The sequence below is a fragment of the Trichosurus vulpecula genome, chromosome 8 (assembly GCF_011100635.1).
Source record: "Trichosurus vulpecula isolate mTriVul1 chromosome 8, mTriVul1.pri, whole genome shotgun sequence".
Taxonomy (NCBI): domain Eukaryota; kingdom Metazoa; phylum Chordata; class Mammalia; order Diprotodontia; family Phalangeridae; genus Trichosurus; species Trichosurus vulpecula.
Window position 1 is genome coordinate 177,120,148 of NC_050580.1, and position 24,064 is coordinate 177,144,211.

General features: G+C 48.0%; 2 protein-coding genes across 3 annotated transcripts; one reads left to right on the plus strand and one right to left on the minus strand.

Moving 5' to 3' along the window:
* The first annotated feature begins 270 nt into the window (after nt 1-270).
* SLC22A17 (solute carrier family 22 member 17) lies at nt 271-7,769 on the plus strand. 2 transcript variants are annotated; one of them, XR_005009003.1, is made up of 11 exons: nt 309-439; nt 574-986; nt 1,080-1,183; nt 1,536-1,690; nt 2,138-2,303; nt 2,626-2,771; nt 3,078-3,183; nt 3,412-3,638; nt 4,081-4,192; nt 4,647-6,141; nt 6,469-7,769. XR_005009003.1 is itself a non-coding variant. In XM_036736958.1 (10 exons), the coding sequence occupies exons 2-10, from the start codon at nt 600-602 to the stop codon at nt 4,933-4,935; spliced, it is 1,692 nt and encodes a 563-aa protein (XP_036592853.1). In that variant the 5' UTR covers nt 271-439; nt 574-599; the 3' UTR covers nt 4,936-7,769. The 2 variants fall into 2 exon arrangements, 1 of the variants encoding a protein (XP_036592853.1); XM_036736958.1 differs by having other exon boundaries at nt 271-439; nt 4,647-7,769.
* Nucleotides 7,770-11,899: 4,130 nt separating this feature from the next.
* Nucleotides 11,900-23,982, minus strand: LOC118829676 (polyadenylate-binding protein 2). The gene is made up of 12 exons (XM_036736598.1): nt 23,930-23,982; nt 23,549-23,633; nt 22,641-23,080; nt 21,793-21,938; nt 16,425-16,570; nt 15,637-15,992; nt 15,037-15,151; nt 14,382-14,449; nt 13,832-13,938; nt 13,158-13,245; nt 12,921-13,072; nt 11,900-11,964 (listed from the first exon to the last, which is right to left on the minus strand). Exons 3-12 carry the CDS (start codon nt 23,070-23,072, stop codon nt 11,925-11,927), a joined length of 1,650 nt encoding a protein of 549 aa, XP_036592493.1. The 5' UTR covers nt 23,073-23,080; nt 23,549-23,633; nt 23,930-23,982; the 3' UTR covers nt 11,900-11,924.
* Between the last annotated feature and the right edge of the window lie 82 nt (nt 23,983-24,064).

The window sequence follows — 24,064 nt, forward strand, 5'->3', positions numbered from 1 at the left end:
CCTGGTGCGGTGGTTTCCATGCCTTGAGGCCACTCAGAAGAAGGGCGGATAGAGTGAGGTTCCCTCCCTCGGAGGGTGAGTCCAGGAGGACCCGGGGAAGGGGAGGAGAGTCTAAAGGAAGGGGAGGAGAGAAAAAGGAGCCCAGAGCTGGAGAAAGGAAGGGGGGGCGGGGGTAGGGTGGGAAATCTAGCAGAGCCATGGAATGAGGGCCGGGCAGTGGGCCGGAGCAATCGATAGCAGGGAGGGGGGAAGGAGGCGGGAGAGTGGGTCAAAGGAAAGGAGAGAAGAGAAGGGGCGGGGAGGGGAGAGGAGAGGAGGCACCCCCCCCACCCAAGCCACAGCAGTAGGCCCCGGCTCCTTGGCCACCAGGACCCCCTCACCCCATGGGGGGAGCAGCAACGGCGTCAGGGCCATAGAGACCCCAGCCAGCCCCCGAGGGGTGAGTGACTGGCCCCCAGAAGGTGCATAGACCTCACCTACCCCTTATTCCACCATCTCTCCCCCTCCGCCTGTCTCCGCTGTCATTCTCCATCCCTCGCCTTCCTTCCCATTTTTCTCTCTTGTTCCTTACAGGTCGGGTCCCTCCTCACCCAGGGTGAATGGAGCCACGGGAGGGCGAAGGGGAGGGGGAAGGGGGACCAGCGGCTCCTGATGCATTGGGGAGCAGCCTGTCCCTGGCAGCCCCCATGGGGCCCCCCAGCTTCGAGCCGCTGCTCTCCCAGGTGGGGGTGGTGGGGAGGGCCCAGCAGGTGCAGCTGGGGTTGAGCTACCTGCCCCTGCTGTTCGTGGCCCTGGGTCTGGCCTCAGACCCCATCCTCACGCTGGTGCCGCCCCTGAGATGCCTCCAGGCCAATGCCTCAGGGTGGGAGCCGCCCCTCAACACCAGCGAAGAGGCTTGCTCCCCACCCCCACCCAACAGCACCCGATGCCCCCATGGCTGGGACTACAGCGGTCTCCCTGTCCTCACCAGCAATATGGTCACTCAGGTGAGGCAGAGGGATAACGGTGGAAAAGAAAAGGACTTTGGGGCTGGGCTGCAGGCTTTCCACCCCAGCAAACCCTTCTCTCCCCCTCCACAGTGGGATCTAGTTTGTGAAAGGGGCTGGGAGGTAACCCTGGAGCAGATCCTCTTCCTCTTGGGCTTTGCCTGTGGCTACCTGGGTCTGGGCCATCCAACAGACAGGTACGTATGCATAGGGCACCAGTGCATTGCACACTTTCTTGAAGGAGAAAGTGAATTAATAAGGGAAGCCAGGTTTGAGAGGCATGAAGGAGACTCTAGCCAGGGGTACTAGGGGTTTGAAGAGAGTGAAGCAGGGGTAGCCCACCCTCAGAAGACAAGTCCCTAGTTCTGAGGGTTTCTGGGTCCGTGTTCATCTGTAGCCCTATCCCCAAGCACAGTGCTCTCACACGCCTTTGGATTTTGCCATAGGACACCAGTCTGAATCTTAGCAATTCAATGGGACTGACCTTAGTTCCAGGATGAGGGAGAAGGCTTTGGGATGCTGTGATGGAAGGTCCTCCCTTTTCTCTAGGGTAGGACGGCGAGGGGTTGTGCTGCTGGCCTTGGGGCTGGCAGGACCCTGTGGGGTAGGAGGGGCTGCAGCTGGCTCCCCACCTGGTCTTACTGCTTTCCGATTCCTCCTGGGCTTCATGCTAGCTGGGGCCGACCTTGGCCTCTACCTGACCCGTGAGTATAGCTCCTTTAGTCCCTGCCCTTTGCCCCTCACTCTACTGCCACCTCCTACCCTTCTTGCCTCCCTTCCATATCTCCCAACTCATTTCATTGGCACCCTCACAGATGTATAGAATGCCAGAGCCCTTAGAGACCATCTAAGTATGCCGCCACATTTTACAACTGAGGCTCAGAAGTGTGAATCCACTTCCCCAAGGTCAGCTAGTGCCAAAGCAAACACTAGAACCCTAGTCCCCTGAGTCACTTTCCAATGCCCTTTTCATTGAATGCTGAGCCCAGTATCACTGACTCCATACAGCTCTGTACAGCAGATCCCTCTCCTTACCCCAGGCCTCCCCTAACTCTAACCTCTCTGCCTCTTCTACCACTCTCCCTGCTTCCTCCTCTTTCTCTCACATCGTCCACCTTTCTCTTCTGGACCGGCCCTTGCCACATCCTCAGGCCTGGAGTTATGCGAGCCCTCCCAGCGGCTCCGGGCTGTCCTAGTCGGAGAGTTCATGGGAGTAGTGGGACAGTTTCTGCTCCTGGGCCTGGCTCTGGCCTGCAAGGACTGGAGATTTCTGCTCAGACTGATCACAGCTCCCTGTATTCTCTTCTTGCTCTATGGGTCAGTACCCTTCTCCAAGCCCTCTACCAGCTAGCCCATAGTCGTAGGGAACTTGTGCTGTAAATCCAATCCTCTCCCTCACCCCAATTCAATCACTCATCCTTTCTACTGTGGAAGGTCTCATGCCTCCCCACTTGGATCCTGCTCCTAAAGCTCTTTTCCCAGCCTTATCTTCCCAGCAGTGGGAACTTATTTTCCCCGGGGACTAGCAAAGAAGATCCCCAGGATAGGGAATCTCAACTATGGAGGAGTCTTCACTGTGACTAGAACTCATTTCTCCTTTCCTCTGACTCCACCCTGATTCTCTTCCCTGCCTGTCTAGCTGGCCGGGTCTGTTCCTGGAGTCTTCAAGGTGGCTGTTGGTGTCTCGTCGGACAAAAGAGGCCCAGGCTGTATTGAGAGTTTTGGCTCAAAGAAACAGACCTCAAGGGGAGCCACTGGGGGATGAAGCTGAAGAAGCCCTTCAAGGTGAGAACCCAGGAAAGAAGACTGGAAAGCTCCCAGCTGTGAATAGCTTCTATGTGTGTACACGTGGGTGGTTCTCTGTATGCAGACTCCAGACCTGGACAGGCCAGAGAGGCCTCCCACTATGGAAACCAGCCTCAGAGAGGCCTCCCACTCTAAAAACAGGTCCCCACATCCCAGAGGGGATTCTGGGCATTCCGTCCCCAGGAACCAGATCAACATGTGTGTAAGCTTAGGCATGTGCCCCACATAACCACTTTGATTTCTGGAATATGCTTCCTTCTTTCCCTCTTTCCATCCCTTCCTAAGATCTGGAGAACACTTGTCCCCTTCCTGCAACTGCCCAGATCTCCCTCTCAGCCTTACTCAGCTGTCGCAACATCTGGAAAAATCTGCTTATCCTGGGTTTCACCACGTGAGCATTGAACGAAGTGGGAAGGGGTAGTGGATGGTGGGCAGGACTGGCACCAAGGTCAGGAGGTGGGAATGGGTGGAGACCCTTTAGCCCAGCGGGCTAGACATTAGGAATTCCACATAGATTTTATAGCCTGGGTTCTGGGAAACTGAGGGTAGGAGTTCCAGCAGAGATGAGGGAGCTGTGGGCCGAAGACTCAAGGTCTTTCCATTTGTCTCACCCCTACAGCTTCATTGCTCATGGGATTAGGCATTGCTACCAGCTTGCTGGAGGAGGAGTGGGACGGAAGTCCCAGGTCGATTTCAACCGGTATTCCCTGCTGGCTGCTGGAACAGCAGGCTTGGCCTGCATCTTCCTGGGGGTTACCGTTGACCGTTTCGGCCGCCGGGGCATCCTGCTGCTCACTATGACCCTCACTGGCATTGCTTCTCTTGTGCTGCTGGGCCTGAGAGATTGTGAGCATCCCAGAGCCGTGATAACATCTGTCCCTTCTTCTTCTCACAGGGGTTCCATCCCTTTTCTAGGGAACCTTAGGCTAGGACCCTATCAGATAAACTAAATCCCCTGACCCTTTGCTCAAAGTACATATTTCTCTGATTAATATATAACATAATTATAATAATATAAAAAATAATAATAAAACACTGCCCCATATGTACTTCTTCCCACCGTCTTTTCTTCCACCCACCCCACTCTATTCTCATCAACAAATATCTGTTGGCACTTACTTTGTGCAAAGTACCACACTAGATACTGAGATAACTTTGGGGCTACTGCCCACTTATCCATAAGTCAAGCCTACAGGACTCCAGAGAGCACCGTGGGCTGGGTAGTCGATGTTGATCCTGCCTGTGGGGGTTTTCTTGACCCTGACCCCTCATCCCTTTGTTTCTGTAGACCTGAATGATGTGGCAATCACCACCTTCTCAGTGCTCGGCCTTTTGTTTTCCCATGCTGCTGGTGTCCTCAGCATCCTTCTCGCTGCAGAGGTCATCCCTACGACAGTCCGGTGAGAACCAGGGGTGAGACTTAGATGGGAATGGGTCATCTCTGGCCTTGTTCTAAGGGAGTTAAGGGCAAGATCCAAGCTGGTCGGTGGATAGAATGCTGGCCCTGAAGTCAGGAAGACCTGAGTTCAAGTATTGTCCCGGAATCTTATTAGCTGTGTGACCCTGGGAAAGTCACTTTTCTCAGTCTTAATTTTCCCTTTTATAAAAAAAAGGATAATACTACTATCTATTTCAGGTTATTATTTTGATGATGAAATGAAATAACATGTGTCAAACCTTAAAGCACTATACAAACACTGGCTATTATTATTATTAATACTGATATTATTAGGAAGGGGATCATGGAGGAAGGGGATAGAGTGAGTAAGCTCTAAACTGATAAGGGGAGTTGCTATCTGGGTCAGAATCGGGGTCTTCAGTCTATGTCTGAGTTTCATTCTCCCCCTTCCACAGGGGACGGGGCCTGGGCCTAATCCTGGCACTGGGGGCATTAGGCCAGCTGAGTGGTCCAGTACAGCGGCTCCATGCAGGCCGAGGTGCCTTCTTGCAGCATGTGGTCTTGGCAGCCTGTGCCCTTCTCTGCATCCTCAGCATCATGCTGCTGCCCGAGAGCAAACGCAAGGCCCTTCCGGAGGCCCTGAGGGACGGGGAGCTCTGTCGTCGGCCCTCCTTGCTAAGGCCGCCACCCCCGACCCGCTGTGACCATGTCCCACTGCTTGCCACACCAACGCCTGCCCTCTGAGCGCCACTGTGGGGATGCTGACAGGAGAATGGAGGGCACTACTTTTGAAATGCAAAGAGGCTAACAGATGCCATGAAGGAGATGGGAAACAACATAGCATGCCATGCTGGTTATAGGAAGGCCAAAGTACGCCAAGAATAGACCCCCAAGGGAAGTCTGACCACAGACATGAAGGAAGCTGAGAACCTCATCCAATAGGAAGATATACCAAGTATACCAAGAAAGTGGAATTAAGTACATCCCAGTCCATGGGATGCCACATTTAGACAAGGGGAGATCAAAACCTTGCTTCACTTACTCCTTCCTGCTATTTTATGGTCCCCCTCAAGATTGGTGTCTCAGAGAGGGATCATGGGGTTCTGTACAATGATCCCCTTGCAGACGACACAGGGGTGGACTGCAGTAAGAACAGCAGGGCTCTCTCTGGTCTCACCCAGGGATACCCAGACCTCACACACTGGGCCTACTACTTATATTTCAATAAAGGAATTTTAAATGGAAGAAAAATGAGGAGACTGGACTTTCCTCTTTTTTTTTAATTTTGGCTCTCTCCCTCTACATGACGGTTTTTTGCGACAGGAGGGTATCTCTGAGATCTGAAACGTACCAATCCCTTTCCCTACCATTTCCTCCCTCTAGCTGGGCTCTGGAGAAATGATGCTGCTACTTTCCTTCATCACAATCACTGTCCCATAAACAGCTGCTAGAGGGCAGTGACAGAAGAGAGTAGTAGGTGTGTTTGCCTTAACGGGGCTGGAAATGTTTCATTTTGGGATCTGCTCTCTCCTCAGTTACCACATCTAAATTCCTTCAAGAAAAATACAGATGCAGGAATGAGAAGCAGCTGCCCAGATCAGGAGTCGATTACCAACCTTATGAACTGCTTGATTCGTGCAACAAGTATTTATTGAGCCTAGTGTGTGTTCTAGGCCCTGTGGGAAGATACAAGGAAGCACTGGACAACAGTTTCTGCCCTCAAGGAGCATACGTTCTGGTTGAGGAGTGAAGATGTGTATGTAAAAACTAAATAGCAATACCAAGGCAGTACGCATGAAGAGGCAGCTCAGAACACTGAAGCTTGCCTCCAAGCCTCCAAGCCTCCAAGTACTCATATACAAAAAAGGGGGTTCCTTATTGCTCGCCATAACCTCCTTGACTACGTTGATGGGAAGAAAATGCTTGTAAATTACAATGTCCTAGAGAAACGTAAGCTATTATTATTACAAGTGCCATTAAGAGTTTAAAGGAGGAAGAGGGCATCTAAAATAGAAAGCAGATTAGGATAGCGGCATAGAGTGCTGGACTTGTAGTCCAATGACCTGAGTTCAAATCCCACTTCTGCCACTGCTTAGGTGACCTTATAAAAGTCCCTTCTCTATGGGATTTCAGCCTAAAAGTTATAACAGATTGGATGAGATAACTCTGAAGGTCTCTTTCAACTCTAAATTTGTGATCCCTTGATCTATGCTAATCAGGACATTAGAGCTGGAAGGCTCCTGAGCAGTTATCTAATCCAATCCCCTCATTTTACAGATGGGGAAACCGAGATCCAGAGAAGTGACTTGCCTAAAGTCATAGGAGGCTGAAGCGACCTGATGACTTCACTGAGGGTGTCTGGAGAGGGACAGGATGGATAAGGGTCTCTATTTGGGCCTTGAAAGTAGGGTTTGTTTAGATAAAGACCAAGGAAAAAGACGTTTCCAGAATGTGTTCAGAGCATGTAGACATAGAATAAGCGTAGTATTTTCAAGGTCAGTTGCTTCATTACCTCTGGGTAATAAGATCTCTTTTAAGGAAAGCATAACCCCAGGGTTATGTGGACCAACAAAATCATACATGAGACAGCACTTTGAGATCTTTAGAGGGGGAAAAAATCCTATATAAATCTAAAGCTGTCCCCTACTGGAATGGGAGAACAAATTCCTTTGGAAAGGGCAAGGAAATCTGAACCAAGAAAATCTGGGATGCATGGTCACTAAGTATAGAAGAGACAGTGGGAGTCAGAATTCCATCTGTAGCCTTACGTTATTGGTAATATGGAAAAAAATGCCTATCCCAGATATACCTCTGGAGGGTCTGTGTGAACTATTAAAATCACATATGAGAAAGGTCTTTGAGTATTTTGAAAAAGAGATTTCATATAAATCTCAAGCTGCTTTATTTGCTAATAATTTGGTATTGTATATGCTATTGAGTAGTAATTTCAAAAGTAATGACAAAAATGAGCTAATTTCCTCATCAATGTATGTATACTTTTCTTAACAGAACTGGGAAAAGTCCAAAGGAAAGAGATTAAAATGGCCAAGGAATTAGAGCAGTTCGTGCCCATACAGAGAGACAGATATTAGGGGACACAAAGACAAAAATTAAAATGCTTGGCCCTGGAAGAGCTTGTGTTCTAGTGGGAAAAGCAGTAGGTACACAGATAAATAAATAAAAAATACATACAATTACAGAGCCCGAAGAAGGGCTACAACTCCTGGGGAGATGAGGCAAAGCCTTTTATGATAGAGGCATGGGAGCTAAATCTTAAGAAATAGATTGAAGTCTATGAAATCACAAGGCTGCTCAGCAGTGAAGACGTTTGACAAGCATTTATTGTGGTCAGTAAAGTAGCAGACATAGGCATTCAGGTGATAAGGTGCCTACCCTAGAAGAATTGATACTGTAGTTGGCTAAGATATACATTCATATTGCAGACCTAGGAAGAAATTATAAGCAGAGTATAAGACACAAGTAAGCCTGATTCACCAAATCCTAAAATAGTAGAATTTGGTAGGTGTCCCTTTGAAACGTAAGTTCTCACACCCAAATAAAAGAAATTGCTACCTTAACTTGCAGATAGTAGATGTTGGTTGTTTTTATTCAGTTAACTGGAATTGTACTGACTCAAAACCCAGGTTCAACAAAGGCTGAGACAAATTCGTACATGATGTATTAATTCACAATGGAAGAAAATAGGGATATCTGAGAGGCATATTCTTTACCTTCTGTGGTTGTCATCAAGTCCATTTGAATGCTCTAATAACTGGAGGATCTATAATCTGGCAGGGTTCCCCCCACTCTGCAATAGTATGCGACCCCTCCAATACTCAACTGACTTTTGACAGTTGCTGTGGCTAAAAAAAAAAAGTCACCCTACAGCCAACCTAGGGATGAGCTTTCTATATCTAGATCAATTTTCAGAGAACATATATGTACAATTCATCACTGGAATCACACTAGATGCCCTCCCAGTTTGGTAAGAACCTGCCAGAACTTTTGAACTCGATAACCAACTCTCAAACCTGCCCCTGAACAGCACTAGAAAGCTCAAGGCCTGGTGACCCATCTGAGTCCACTTTTACAACACCATCACAAAATCTGTCCATTTCTTAAACAGGTAGGCAGCACCGTGGATAGTGTTGTGTCTGCAATCAGGAATATCTGAATGAAAATCCAGCCTTTTACTAGGTATGAGATCCTAGCCAAGGTACATGTTTGCCTCAGCTTCCTCAACTGTAAGATGGGGATCATAACATTGACCTCACATGGTTGTTGTAAGGATCAAATGAAAATAATTTTAAAGTGCTTATCACCGTGCCTGGCACATAGTAGATACTTAAAACACTTTTTCCCCTTACCCTTCACTTCCCCTCCCCCATTTATGTTCTTGGTTTTTAATATATTACAATACCAGCCTCTGTCCTCAAATAGTTTACAATTTTGGAGAAAGCAAGTACACGTATGTATGTGACTAGTTGTCAGTGACTACTCCATACCTACTCAGCATACAAAGATCATCTGGGGCTTTTCCCTCAAAGTTGGAGTCAGGTAAGGCTGGATGAGTCCAGTAAAAGAACTGGGTAACTTGTTTTGTGGTGTACATGACTTTCCCTGACATATCTGTAAGGAATCTTTAGGTCTTGCCACCCATGTGCCATACAGACAACTTGGTTGACATATTCCAAATATCTCTAACCTTCAAAACATATCAGGCAGGTTGTCCAATGCCCCCTTTAATTCCCAAAGAGCTTGGTGGGAAGGAGGATGCCAAGGCAGAATCTTACTCCTGGGAAATATTTTCCCCTTCATGCTTCTTAGCTTGTAAAAGTCATAAATATTCCCCATCATTTAAAATGGATACACTGTATACGGCTCATATCAAAACAATCACATCTGGAGTAAGAAATCTGAATCTTAGGATGGGAACCGAGATTCATTGTGGAATAGGTTGTTTTTGTTGTTACCAGCTCCCAAATGTACTTCGAAGTAGAAACCTCTAATTGTATATACAGGTTACGAATAGCTACCTTATAGTGTTTGAAATGTTAAAATCCAGTTTAAAAATTAAATGTAAAATTATAGATTTGGGGAGTTCTCCAGTGAAACAGAAAACAAACCAGAACATGTGAATAGGAATGGGGAGGAGGATAGTCCTCAATTAGAGAAAATAGTAGCTTCTACCTTGGTGAGGATTGGGCCAAGGAAGGAGGGGAAGAGATGGTATTATTCCAAGAGCACTCCACACAGCTCTCTGATCCACAGGATTCTTAAGAGATGGGATACTCTAATTCCTAAGACAATAGGACCACCAACCATGCAAGAAAATTCTTTCAAACCAGCCCTAACCTGCAGAGGAAAATTTAGCTATGTGGCCAGCAATCCATACTACGCCCTCTGGTGGACAGGTAATGTTGCTTAATCCACTTCTGCAGCCACTAAGTTAATTCTTAGTCCCACAAATTCCCTAGCTGAATTTATTCAAACACCAAGCACCTACAAGTCCAAAGCTCTGGGGAATACAAATCTGCTCACAGATAATTTGCTAACTGGGGAGAAAGAGAAAGTGAAACTATCATTAACGGCCAAAACGACTAGTATCTAATACATGCTATAGAGTTTCAAAGAGTTCAACATGAGGTGGGAATGGTAAAGGAAGCCTTCATGGGAAACTTGAATTGGGTCTACAAGGATGGGGAACTTGGCTGCCAAGTTAAATCTCGGATAAGGAAAAGCACCATGAAATGTTTACAAAACGCAAAGTCTACGTCTGGATTAGATGATCTGAATAGCTATAGATGGGACTGGGAGCAGCTCTCTGGGTGGTGCGGTGGACAGAGCACCTGGCCTAAATTCAAGATCTGAGGTTCAAATGCAACCTTAAGACACTAGCTGTGTGATCCTGGTCAAGTCAGTTAACCCCTATTTACCCTGGTTCATCTGTAAAATGGGGACACATTAAAAGAAGTGAGGAGTGAAGCTTTTCTGACCTGAATCTGAATAAAGGAACAAAACATGAAAGACTTTTCAAGAGACAAGTTTTTGAGTTGAGGTGAGTTTTAAGCAGATATAGATAGCATTAATTCTTCAAGACCTAAAGTAATAATCTAAAACACTTCATACGAAGGCTAGCACTCTAATTATCATCTATAAATACCTCTAGAATTAGTTTACCTCCACAACTGTTTTAGTTAAATAAACTGAAAATAGCTTAATTCCTAAGTTCACATAGCTGGGAAAGCAGCCTGTTAGCCCAAAGCAAGTGAAGCTGTGGGCAAATCACCTAAAACAAAACGAGTTATAGCAAAAGTATCAAAAACACGAAACCCGAAACACTTCCCCAAACCAGACTAAAACAGATTTGTGAAATACTTAACAAAATCAGTACAATAAAATGTTTATGTTGTTTTCTAAGTCAGTATGTGCCCACAGTTAGTCTCATGTCAGTTTAGTGGCCATCCCTGAGTTCAACACCACTGGTGTCTAGTACAAATGCATTTAGGTCACTCTACCTAGCCACTTAGGTTTTTTCAGTCTTGGCTTACATTTCTACCCATCAAATACCCAGGGGAAAAAAAACATGTAGTCCAGAAAACTAGTCTTCCTCAATTATAGGCTTCATTATCCCAACTACTTGTAATTTAATGCCAACTTTTAAATTTTAAGTGGTAAATCTACCTCCATAACACCAACACTTCCAACCACGGAGGGTTCACCTTCTAGCTGAAATCTAAGGGAAACAAATATTCCTTACACTGAAAAGACTACACACTATTTTCAAAAAACATTTTTATTTTATTCATGACACATATTAAAAAAAAAACAAAAAACTCCTCCCACCCCTGGAAATGCCTAAAAAAATAAACAAAATCCCCAAACCCTCCCTCCATCCCCTGTTCCCACTTCCTCCCGTCCCCTCCAAAACCAAATTAAAAGAAAAAAGAAAAAAAAGAAAAAGAAAAAGAAAAAACACCCAACCCCCCATCCCCCCCAAACAAGGTGGTGCATTTCCCCAGGGGGAAGGGGAGTTTACACTGGAGCCGCTGGGAGCGGAACGGAGATCTTCCGGCTACAGAAACCTGCAAAGAAAGACACTCAAAACAGAAACAGAAACACAAACGGAAACAAAATAGATCACCAGGGAATCTCTGGAGGGTCAGGAGAAGTAGTCCCAGGGATGAGGGACAGGGAGCCAGGAAGAAGGGAGGTGGGAGGAGGGATAATTGGCAGGATAAGAGTCAGGCAGGAAGGAGAACAGGGAAGAGTTGGAGGGAGGGTAACAAGCAGAACAGTTTTGTGTCCTTATATACCCTTAGGTAAAACCTTCCCCACCATCCTGCTCCCACCCCTGAGCAGCCCCAGTGGGTGAAGTGAGGAGAGGAGGCAGGGGGGAGAGGGGTAGGGAACAGCTTTCGAAGTCGAGACTTGTCCATGTCGAACCCCCAGAGTGAATGAGCAGCCCCCTGTCCCATTCCCCGGGGGCCCTTCCCCTGACCAGACCCTCAGAAGCAGGTCCCTCCTCAGCAGTTAGTTATGGGATTCTCCCCCCTTCCACAGTATATCTTTTTTTTTAAAAATATTTTTTTTCCATCAAGGTCATCTTCTGTTTTTCTTTTTTTTTAATTCTTTTTTTTCCTTCTTTCTTTTTTTTCCTCTCTCTCCTCCTAATACACACTTTTTTGGTTTTTTTGTTTTTTTTTTGTTTTTTTTTTGTGTTTTTTTTTTTTTTAGTAAGGGGAATACCATGACGTCGCTCTAGCCCGGCCCCTAGAAAAAAGAAGGAGAGTTGGGTGTAAACATAGTTAATGGACATCTCAGTACAACCCCCTCCCATGGTCCAACTAGTCCAACTCTATAGCTCCTGTCTAAGGGGAAAGCTTTTTACTACAAACAGCTAATATCCCACCAGAGGGCACAAGTCAGCAGAAGGGAAACTGTCTGGATGATGAAAAGAAACTCCATTCAGAGAGCATATCCCAGTAAGGGGAGAGAGAAGAAAACTGAGGAGAGGCTCAGGTCCCAAATATTCCAATAGCCTTCAACCCTCCCAAAAGCATTCATCCTGTTGTCCATGGTAGATATTACCACGACCAGTCCCTTTCCTAACTCTCCAAGGATCAGGAAAAGCAGCTCTTCTGAAAAGCTAAAGGCTTACACTAACTTCCCCTACATATGTGAAGGAGAGTAAAATAAAGGAACTGATGTAGGATCTCAAAGCAACAAGCATCCAAACACTAAGGAAATTATAATTCCTATCCTGACAAAGGCTATAACCTCAATATCATCATCCAGAACTGGGGAGATCCAATCTGGCTCTGGCATTTTCTCAGAGACTCTGACAGTTCCAATCTCTTCCCACCTCTGAGTAAAAAAAAAAAAAAAAAAAAACTCAACTCACCCCCTCCCTCCTTCAACCTTCCTAGAAAGGGCACTGATAACCTGGTTCTACCCAGTCTTCTTGTAGAAACCCTCATGCTAGTCGGTTTGTAGTCCTATTAACAATTATGAGGGAGAAGTCTAGGAAGGAATTGGGGAATTTAGGACCCTCTCCTCATCCCCAGTTACTGTTTAAGGACTGGGATTCTATAAGTCAAACTTGCCCTTTAACTACCATCACACAGGCAAGAATCGAAGCTCCTCTAGGGAGTGAGGGCTTGAACCAGATGAGAGGCAGGGTATAACACTCATGGGGAAGGAGAGAGGAGCAGCCCATCTATCCTGACCTGTAGACTCGGCCCCGGGGTCTGCTGTTGAAGCCACTATAGAATCGAGAGCGTGAACTACTGTAGTTAGTAGCCCTGGCACGGTATCGGGCACGTGGAAAACCCCGATCTGTGGTGCTGATCCCCGGCCGATTGGTCCGTTTTGGTATCACCTAAGCAAACGGAAAACAGTCAAGACAGGTTAAGTGCAGTCCTCAGAATTCAAATTGTACACACTCAAAGAGGGAGAGAGCTTACTTTGATCTGTCTTCCTCTAAAAAGAGAATCGTCCAAGGCCATCGACGTCCTCACTGAATCTTTATCTGAAAATTCTATATATGCAAACCTGGAAAAGGGGAGAAAACAGACAAGCAGATGCATGTGTTTTCATACATTCAGTGTTCCTATAGTTTTCTATACGTCTAGTATTTCTCTAAGTCTAGCCTGACATGTCAGCTCCTGAAAGGAAGACCATATGATCAAACTTATTCTAGTCTATTCAATAAATATGTATTAAGCTTCTATTGTATGAAAGGCACTATACTAACCCTAGAATACATATGCAAAAATGAATTGATGCTGCCCTCAAGGAGCTTACATTCAACAAGGATAGGGCATGGGCCAGTGATTTCACTGATATAGGGAACATCCAGATGAAGAAACTACCTGTGCTAATCCAGGCTCGAACTTTCTAGGCAATGTGTAGCCTTAGAGAGTTGCCTAGAGCACTGAAAAGGTAAGTGACTTTCTCAGTACATGTCACAGGCAGAACTTGAACCCAAATCTAATATGCTTCAAGGCCATCTCTATCCAATACTGAAGCTGCCTCTCCACATTTGATGAAGTACGAAACATAACATATACCTGTCTGATCTTTAAATTTAATGAAATGAACGTTAACCTGTGCTCTAACACCTCTTCCCTCTGCTTACCCCTTAGGATGGCCACTGAACTTGTCACAAAGGATGGTAACTCGATTAACTGAACCACAACCATGGAAGTGTGCCTCCAGCTCTTCTGCTGTTGCACCATAGTCCACCTAAGCAGAAAAAGACAAATTTCACTGATAGGGTAAACACAACCCGACAACACTAGCTGTAGTCTGGGGGCGGGGGGGGGGGGGGGGGGGGGGGGGGAGATGAGGGCAGAGAAGAGGCCCTAAGCCATCTAGGTGCTAACAAAAGGTAAGCTGACTACAAAGTCAGAACCATTCCCACTTCTGCCTTAACCCATGCTTTTTCCTTTGCAATTCACATTACCTCTGGTTTCTTAATCTACAAACTGCAGGGAAGTTGGACTAAACGGCATTTAAAGTCTTCCCAGTTATAAATCCTACAATTTACACTACACCTCCTACTCCCACCCTAATTCTAATTCCCCACTAACCCCCTTCCCTTGAAGATAAAATATTTGCCTGATAGGTCCTCTTTCCAAATCTTTCCCCAAAATAATAGCCTCTCTCAGGAAAAGACTAATACTTACATTGCCCACATAGATGGACCGGGCATCAGCCTCCATCTTCTCCTCAATGGACATGATCACTGGACCAGCTACAAAAGAGTAATTTCCATCTTCTACCTGATCCTCATAAAAACTCCCACTCTTAACACCTCAACAGAAAGTAACCCAAGCAGTCTCACATCCTTGAGACTTCTGATAGCAAGCCCTGAAAAAGGGCAAATTTAAGAGGTGTGATACAGGAAAAGGAATCAGAACCCTACTATTAATTATCTATGCGATTTTGTTCAAGTCCCTTCACCTCTCTGGGCCTCAGTTTCCTAACTAAAGACTTGAGCTAAATGACCTCTAAGGTCCTCTCCAGTTAAATCATTACAAAATTATCACTGTTCTTTTGGCATTTACAAGTCCCTACCTAAATTTAGCACTAAGGAGTTAACTAATCTACCTAAATTGAGGGGGAGGGGATTAAACCCGATTTTGTGGATTCTGAATGATCAAGGCAGGGTCACCAGCTTAAAGAGGAAAGGAAACGTGACACAAGGGACAGTAACGCCCTTTCCAAAACCACGGTACCTAGCAAGGTCACCAAGGAAAGAGCTTTCCACCTCCCTCTCCCTCCCCACATCAGTGGTCCTCCCCTCCTTCCTCTGGTCCTGGGCCCTTCGCCCGAGCTCACCATTGCCTGGGGGTGGGCTCATGTTCATCTGTTTCTCCACCTCGTTCTGAAGCTCCTTCAATTTCTCTGCCTCTTCCTCCATCTCCCTTACTCGGGCTTTGATGGCCTCCAGCTCCTGGAGTGGGTGGGGTAGGAGATCGGGGCTTAGGAGAAACATGGTGGGGCCTCATCGGCTTCTCCGGCCGCGGAGACTGACCGAACCAAGCGCTAGTTCCCCCCCCCAACCCCCTCGGGAAGCCCTTCGGCCCCCTCCACTCCCGCCCCTCCTCCCCCGCCCCACCCTCCCCATCCCTGCCTCGGCCCGGGACGGGCCCCACCGCGTCCTGGCTCCGGCTCCAGCTCCGGCCTGGGCCCCAGCCTCGGCCTCCCGCCTGCCGCCGCCGCCACCACCGCCGCCGCCGCCAGCCAGCCAGCCAGCCAGCCAGCCAGCGAGGACTCCGAGTCCCGTCCCGTCCCGCCCAGCTCCGCGTAATTCCCCGCCCACGATCCGCCCGCCCCCTCCCCCGCGCCGGCCGCCGCCACGGCGGCCCCTCGCCCTCTTCGGAGTCGCAGGCCCTTCCCCCATGACCCCGACCTCCCGCCCCGAGCGCCCGTCCTCACCGGGTCCTCGATAGCGCCGTCCCCCGGGTCGCCCTCAACCAGGCCCGGCTCTTCCTCCTCCTCCTGACTGCCAGGGGCTCCTGCGCCCGGCCCAGGGCCGGAGGCTCCCGGGGGGGCGCGGGGCCGGGGCGGCTCCTCCTCGGGCTCGGGCTCGGGCTCTGGCTCTAGCAGCAATTCTTCAGGCTCCAGCTCCTCCGCCTCCAGCCCGTTCCCGTAGTCCCCCGCGCCGCCCGGGGCCCCCTCCCCGGGTTCCCCCCCGGCCCCGGGCACAAGATGGCGCCGCCGCCCCGGCCCGGAGCCTCGACCGCCCGCAGCCCCCGCTGCTGCTGCCGCCGCCGCCGCCGCCGCCATAGCCGCTCAGACTGGGGCCCGCCGCCCGGCGATTGGAGAGCCGCGCCGGCCACGCTGGGGGCTCATTAGCCAAGCAGCCTGCCCGTCACCAGTCGCTCGGAGTCCATTGGGTAGAAATACTTGGCAATCAAATAAGATCACGCCTCTAAGGCGGGGCAGCTAGCCAAATCCTCGAATCTCGGTAAGGGAAACTTGCCTGTCAGTCAACGTCGGTTCCGCCTTCTCCCGTCATTAGGTAACAATCCTGCCACGCTGTGACGCCATCCCCGCCTCTCTCTCTCCCTATTGCCGCGCCCCCTCTCGGCACTCATTTCGTCGTGCAATACGATTGGCCGCTAACTACGAAAGGCGGAACGGAACCTCACGCACACCGCCCCACAACCCCATCCGAAGCTCGGCTGCCTATTGGTCCCAGAGGTTCGAAGAAGGGCCCCAACCTAGGCTACAACACGTGACCGCTTCAGCCAAACGGACCGTCAAACTCGAGAGCACGGGACCTCGGGTCATATGATCGAATCCTGAGGGTGCCGCCATCTTGCTTCCTTCAGTCAGTCTGAGGGCAAGTGAACCCTGAGGAGGGAAGCTGTGTAAGAAAAAGACAGCAGCTTCCCGAGGGTAGGCCGCCAGAATCGGAGCGTGTGTAAGATGTCTTATGAACTACAACACTCCATTCAGGATTCGACCTGCATTCAAGAGCAACTGCTCTGCCTCTCCCCTCCTGACCCGGCCTTTCCAGGGCCTGTCGCTCCTGTGCATACTTCCATAAACCTCTCCTATAAACTTGAAGCAGAAACCAGCACACCAACTTAGCCAGCCACTGCTCTGCCGAGAACTGCCACGCTATCGCTTTGAGAGAGCATGGATACAGCACCCTAAGCAAGCATCTTTGGGCAAAGCCTATGGCTCGAGTTCCATGGGGACACTCACAAAAATGGGAGATGGCAAAGCTCGAGCACCACCACCATAGGCACAGGTGGCAGTTACAGCCCCACGTTCCCAGGTTTAATCTGAAACCTTACTCTCCAAAGCTTCATAAACTGCCAACTCCTTTTCTCGAATCAGACTCCCCATTCCCTGTCAAAGTCCTTACTCCGAGGCAGACATCACTGCTTTGGTAAACATTTCAAGTACGAGGCCACACCGTGATGGCAGAACTAAACCAGAATATCCAAGAGGCATACTTACTGGGATGGTAGTGTGTTTTACCTAAATACAGTATGTAATGTCTTAATCCTACTAAAGCCCTGATCCAGGGCCTACTGGTAGCATAGAGCTGATGGAGTTTCTCAAATACTGTAACAACTGAGTCCAAGCTCTGGCAGGTCTAACCAAAGTAGAAAGGCTTTTAGAATGGGTCACCAAGTCTGAAGAGGCTCATCAGCAGAAAGCTGACCACCGGATAAATTTTCTTGGCCCTACCTAAACTCAGGAAGACCTACTAAGATGATACAGATAGTAAAGGAAGAAATTAGAAATGAAATCCCTCAGATAAGTATGATAGAAAGAGAAAGTTCATTAAGTTGCACAGCTTAGCATAGGATTGGCACCTAATAAATGCTTGATTGATATACCAATCGTGTACTTAAAACTTAAGAATAAAACTGACCTTGACTATGCGCTTGGTTTAGGATCCAAACCAGTCTAAACAAAGGAGTTCACAATATAAAACAAGCAGGGAAAGCAGATATGCATTGGTGCTGAAACAGATGCTCTTAAGAGCAATGAATTTGAGAAAGTTTTTACTCATCACTCCATATCAAAGAGTTTATATCAGAGAGAAACACTATGGATGCATGAATGTATGGTACTACAACCTTACTTTTAGGTGTAAACACCATATGAAAAACCTCAAAACGGCAATCATGAGACTTTTCTTGCCTTTTAGAGTACAAGATCCTTAAGTGTAAGGACTATTTTATTTCTTATTTATATCCCCAGCTTCTAGCACATTAGTTAAGTACCTAGCTTAACAAATGTTTGTTGAACTGAACAATTAATGGCGAGAAATAAACACGTTCTGGAGAAGTGAAGAAGTCCTGAGATGGTAGAAAGGTGAGAGTTGAAGTACTGGAAATAGAGCTGGTCAGATGTATAGTGGGAGGTTGTTGTGAGCAACAATTTTAATACTGGGGAGAGGCAAGAAGGGGCAGACAATCAAGATGGAGTGGAAGAAAAATGCAGGAGGACTTGGCTGAAATCTGAAGTTTGGGGGAGTAGATGAGGGGAGGCAAAAGAACTCCAGATGGGTACTAGCTGTTCTCCAGTTCTTTGGAGAATGGACCACAAGTAAATTTTCTGAAACTGCAACAAGAGGCAGTCAAGATAAACAAAAGGAATTCTTAACTATGGTTAACTATGTTTAGAGCTGGGGTGTGGGCGAGGGTAGTATACTATATCACATAAAGACTAGAATCTTTTTTTAATTAGATTTTTGTCAGAAATGGTTTTGGAAAAAGCCCTACTTAGAAGCAGAGGGATAGACTATATAGTCTATGGCTTATATGTAAAATGACAAGGATCTGTGGATTCAGGTAATTGGAGAAGGAACAAAAGCTGTATTTTTTTCATAACTGAATTTAATATAAAACAAGCAGCAGCATTTTTATAAAATCCAGACTGTGATTTCATTGGTATGGGTGAAAAAACTCCCTCAACTAATGCAGATGGGCAACTGTGCTGAAACTTATATTCTCAAGAGAGTTTCCTGGGCCACTGAGAGGGTTAAGCTGACTTGCCCAGAGTCACAAAGAGAGTATGCATCAGAAGCCAGACTTGGCTGTCAGTCAGCTCTATTTGCTGTACCACTCTGACTCTCAACAGAATATTCAGGCAAAATCAATCATCCAATTGAAGTTTAAGGCCTGACAACCATGGTTGGTAGGTGGAGGGAGGTGGCAGGGAAGGACAGGATGAGACAGAAAAGTATGCTTGGAAAAGGCCAGGACCTGCCCAGACACTTGTTGTCAGAGAAAGATTGGCTTGGGTCATATGGATAGAAGTAGAGGGCCTACCATATTAATTCTTGATCAGAAACCCCCAAGCTTATTTGGGGTCCTCCCCACATCCCTCTTGCCCTAATTCCTTCTCCTAACAAAATCACTGAAAGTTGTTTGGAGTGAGGCCAGTATCCACCCACCCCATCCTTCCAGTTGTAAATGCAGAAGTCACAAACCCTGTTCAGTCCTCATTAAACTTCTGTATTTTATTTTTTTAATACGACCATTACATATTACACAAAAATAAAAGTCAAATGAACCCAGTATTTATAAATTATTAAATAAAAATACATGAATATATATTTATATTTATAGAGCTTTTTTTCTTCTAAACTAACCAAATCCGTTCTCGCATTGTTTTCTGACTTGAAAAAGAAAAATAATGTATGTCCTGGCAGAAGTGGGGAGTGGGATAAGCACTCTCAGGACCTAGCTGCCCCACCTCCACTCCTCCCATGGCCTAAGCAAAGCCTCCCACCTGCCCCATGGGCTCTTGGGAGCAAGAAACACTCCCCCTCAGCCTCTCCACCAAGTTTACCCTTTAGAAAATGGCAATTAAATGTGTTTCCCCCTACTTTTAATGAAATGGACTTAAAAACAGGGAGTCACACTCAGCCTGCTTGGCTAAGAGACAACCCCCAGGAACTGAATAGCCCCAAATAGAAAATCCCTGGTTTTCTGAAGGAAAGATCTTAGGGGCTTCCACTGCCCCCAGAAGGAGTGTCTGGCCAAAACTGCCCACTGTGGTCCCATGCAGCCACGCTTCCAGAGACCAATTCTGAGCATCATCCCCTTTAAACCAATAACCCCTGCCTCCACTCAGGAGCAGGAGCATCATAGCAGTGTGTTTTTTGTCCTTCTGACCATGGTTCCTGGTACCCCTGTTATTAAAGACCCCTAAAGGAGCTAACAGGGGTCACAGGTTAGGAGTCTGTGGTAGAGGGTGGGGGAAAAGAGCTGCGTTGTAAGGGAAGAGGAGCACAAGCTCCAATTGTGAGCTGTTAGTTGGTCTGGGTTTGTCACTGTTAAGTCAGTGTTAACTGTCCTCCTATCCATGCTAACAAACTGTAACTGACTCAGTGCTTTCTGGCTCATGATACCATCTCACCCAGTACAGTCTCAGCAGAATGTCTGTCACCTCCCCTACAAATTCCTCTAAGGAACACAGCTTTCAAAAGCAAAAGTTTGGATTAAACACCTGAGGCCAAGATTGGTCCCACATTCTAGAGCAGCGCAACTAAGTTGCCACATTCTGGGACCAAGTAAAAGTCTCTACCCAGAAGAGCCAACTGTGTTCTAGATGAGCAAGTCAGTGCTCTGGATCACAGGCAGGGTTCTAGAGCACAGCATGTCTGGAGTCAGCATTTAAGAGCAGCAATTTTAGCACCTTGGAAAGTGCAGCAGCAAGGTCTGGCTCAGGGCCATGCATCCAGAGGAAGGGAAGAGCTCCTTCCTTCAAAGAAAGACTTATTTCTGGATCCACTTGTGGGTTACAAAAATCCAGCATTCTCACACTAAGAGATGCAGACAGTTAACACCCATGCAACCAGCCTGGCTTCAAAGCATACATAAATGTTTCTAGATCATGGTATGCACTCTAGAACCCATACACCTGGCCTTTGATCTAGCAGCAGCAATGCCCACCACATGGAATGGGTTGGCTTCTAGAGTATACCCTACCCCCACCCCTGAGTTCAGAGCTGGGAATGTCCCTCTCAAGGCATAAAGACTCAGTTTCACTGAGGCTTAGTGTTTAGTACACAGAGCTACGTTCTAGATCAGCATCTGTGTTCACACTTTCAAAAAGGGAAATTTCAACCCCAATTTAGTGTTTAAATTTGGGTAGAGAGGTCCCAGAAATAGGGAACCTTTCCAGGCACCACTGTGCCCCAGTGGGAAAAGGGGGACAGATGGTAAAGTGTCCTTCCCTCCCAAAGCTCCTTAGCTCTGCTTTGTCCAGAGCCCTAGAAGGGGCAGCAGCAAGTGCTAAAGGCATGGGGAAGGGGCTAATGAGGGAAATGAGGACTACTACAAAACTGAGCCATCTCAACTAGCACACACTGCCCTCTTCCTCCAAACCCTGCTCACTACTTTCTGTAGAACAGCCTCAAAATTCTCAGTCAATAGTGTCCCTATCCCCTACCCCCAGCACTGGGGCAACCAAAGGGAGATCTAATTCCTCCTGTTCATTGCTAGGGAAAGTTATTTTTCCTTGAGGAAGAATTCCATCACCACACCAGGTACACAAAGCTTACAAGTGCACACATACACACACATCCAAACACCCCACTTGTAACACCCACTTCTCACTGCAAACTGAGAACCCCAGGGTACTCACAGACATTCCAAAGAGCCTACAACTTTCTCCCCAAATCTTACCTATCCAATGAAGACTTCACCTCTCATATAGTTTTACTGTACTCCCTGGATACGTCCACCACCCCCTAGGATTGCAAATCCCAAATTCCCTAGAGGGTGACTTCTCCATACTGCTCAACTTACGGGTATTGCCCTCTAAAACCCACCCAACCCAGGCCCCAACCCTGCTGTGACTCTCCCTGTCTTACACACATTGACTTTCCAGATGTGTCTTCCACATTTCCTTGGCTCAACCTTCCAAACTCCTGCCTGACATACAGAGTTCACTTATTCCCCCCCCAACCCCTCCCCACCTCCCCCATTCCATCCCCTTTTATCCCTGTCCCTTCCCCATTCATCCATCCCACCTCTCCCACGGGGTTCTCTCCATTCTATCCTACTCTCTCCTTCCCACAGCCACTCTAGACCCAACACTGGGCTGAGTTCTCACTTGCTGGCAAAGAAGGCCCCCACAGTCACCAGAGCCCCCAGTGCCACAGCCCCTGTTAGCACTGTTCGCACTGAGGCCCAGTTCCCCTCCCGCAGACGCCTTGCCTCCTCCAGGGCCCCATCCCCGTACAGAGCCGTGAATTCCGCCTGTGGGAGAGAAGGGAAGTGGGGAAGAGAAAAAGGAGAAGGAAGAAAGGGATGTTAGGAGAGGAGATGGAGAGAAGGGGAGGGGAAGAATTCCAGTTCCATCTATACTGTAGCTGCATCCCATGTCCCAGCTCCAGCCTTGCTTGGTGTCCCTCACAAATACCTTGCTAAAACTCCCTGCCTCATGTGTACCCCATGTCTTTCCTCTTTGCAAATAATAATAATAATCCTTCTCAAAACTAACCTCTTATGCAGATTTCTCAAGTTAACCCTATACCACTCTAGTCACAACTCCTGCTCCCATACCCCCTCAGGATTTATGTTTAAATTTAACATGAATTACCTTGGACCTCTCTTCCTTGTATGTATTCTTTATGCTTTTTAATGTGTATTTATTCTGTTTCCCCCTTTGGATTATAAACTCTTTAATGATGGGGACTTTTATATTTTCCCAGAGTGCACAGAACTTCATATTGTACACAGTAGTAACTCCATAAATGTTGACTAACATTGCCTCTCCACCCTGATGACCTAACTCCACCCAAGCTGTTGCTCTTCCCCCACACCCTAGCTTTACCATGCAATACCAACTATATTCCCATCCCATCAGAGACCAGCCTCCCCATCACAACTGCTCCCCCTCCCCAAGTGAGGCAAGCTTTTCTGGGGAATGTGCAGTTATAGAAGAGGGAAGCCTCTTACCCAGCCCCCGCTGCTGTGGATCCAGTCTGCCAGCTGGGTCTCTAGGTAGGTCACCATCCAGTCCTGCACCTGTCCCACCAGTGGCTCCATCTCTTTGTTGACACTCTCTGCACAGAGCGCTGCCCCAAAGACGAAGAATGCCACAAGACGGCCCCAGTTGGGCCCCCCCTGGAAGAGCTCATCTGAGACCTGGGTAAAGCGCTGCTGGGCTGAGCCAGGAGTCACATGCAACTGAGCAGCCAGATCAGAAAATGTGCGTCGGAAGCGGGACTCAAACTCATCTCCAGCAGCTCGCATGGCCCGGTGCAGGGGCTCAGTTGTAGGGCCCTCTCCTGGGCCAGTTCCACAGGCATAGCCCTTCTGCCTTAGCTTGTAACCCACAAAATCTGCCACCAGGGCTCGAGTATCTGGGGCTGAGGCTGGAGTCGCCATCTGGGTGGCTATAAAAGGCAGAGGGAAGAGAATGGGGACATGAGTGATGCTCCACTATAGGCTGGGCATAACCACACAGGGCCCAAATGGGTATTTTTCAGGTTTGACCAGCCTCGTGTGACAGCATGAGCCATGGGGAACAGGAGTAAGAAATGGAATAGAGACAATGAGATAATTTAGCGGTAATAAGGAGTCTAGATTTAGTAGATTTGGTCATTAAACTAATACATATTACAAATAATAACCCTAACCCTAACCCTAAATAATGAGTTAAACTTGCTGCTTCCCTTAAGAGTAATTAAGAGTACCACCTTTCCTGCTTTCAGGGACCCACAGCAAGCTGGGGTAGAGCAGGGACTAGAATTCTCCCAAAAGCAGGGTGGAAGGAGGAGTACATATAGGCTGAAAAGGGTTAAAATATACTAATGGGGGAGATGAGGAAGGCATAGGGTTAACAAGATATTAAGGCCACTTACCAAACCTGGGCAGCAGCTCCTAGGACACAGCGCTGGTGGCAGGGAGCCCCCAGCTAAGGCCTTTCATCCTCCCAGCTATGGAGCCCTAGGGGTTGAGGGTAGGAATTATGGTCAGTGGTCGGGAAACCTAGATGTAGCCCTAGGACCCAGGCCCAGGCCCAGCCCCCACCCCTCTGCCAGCTGTGGTTACTGACTGAATCCATGTTTAATGACCGTTCTCCTCAGGAAGCCTCAGGCAGAGGGGACTCCGGTGGATAACATTCCCGGCACCCCCCGCCACACACACATAGAACCCAACCCACAGGGCCTGCTCCTGCCCCTCCCTTACCCCCACCCTCAACCCCGTCTCCACCCCCCAGCCCGCCAGGTTAGGGATCTCACGGGTCAGGCCGCTCCCCAGGCTCTAGGCAGTTTCCTGGTGCAGGAGGTGGGAGGGAGGAAAGGAGGGAGGAGAAAAGAAGAGGGAGGGAGAGAGGGAGTGCCTGGCGCTTGGTGATGATGGGGCTCAGAGATGCG

Bases quoted from the DNA above. Each gene is read 5' to 3' on its own strand.
- LOC118829676 (XM_036736598.1), bottom strand. From the start codon at position 23,072: ATGGCGACTCCAGCCTCAGCCCCAGATACTCGAGCCCTGGTGGCAGAT. The intron at 16,571-21,792 runs GTGAGAACTCAG...TTTCTTACACAG, and splicing joins GGGGCCTTCTTTGCCAGCAA to CTTCCCTCCTCAGGGTTCAC. The intron at 13,073-13,157 runs GTAAGCTCTCTC...CCGTTTGCTTAG, and splicing joins TTAGAGGAAGACAGATCAAA to GTGATACCAAAACGGACCAA.
- SLC22A17 (XM_036736958.1), top strand. From the start codon at position 600: ATGGAGCCACGGGAGGGCGAAGGGGAGGGGGAAGGGGGACCAGCGGCT. The intron at 2,772-3,077 runs GTGAGAACCCAG...TCCCTTCCTAAG, and splicing joins AGCTGAAGAAGCCCTTCAAG to ATCTGGAGAACACTTGTCCC. The intron at 3,184-3,411 runs GTGAGCATTGAA...TCACCCCTACAG, and splicing joins CTTATCCTGGGTTTCACCAC to CTTCATTGCTCATGGGATTA.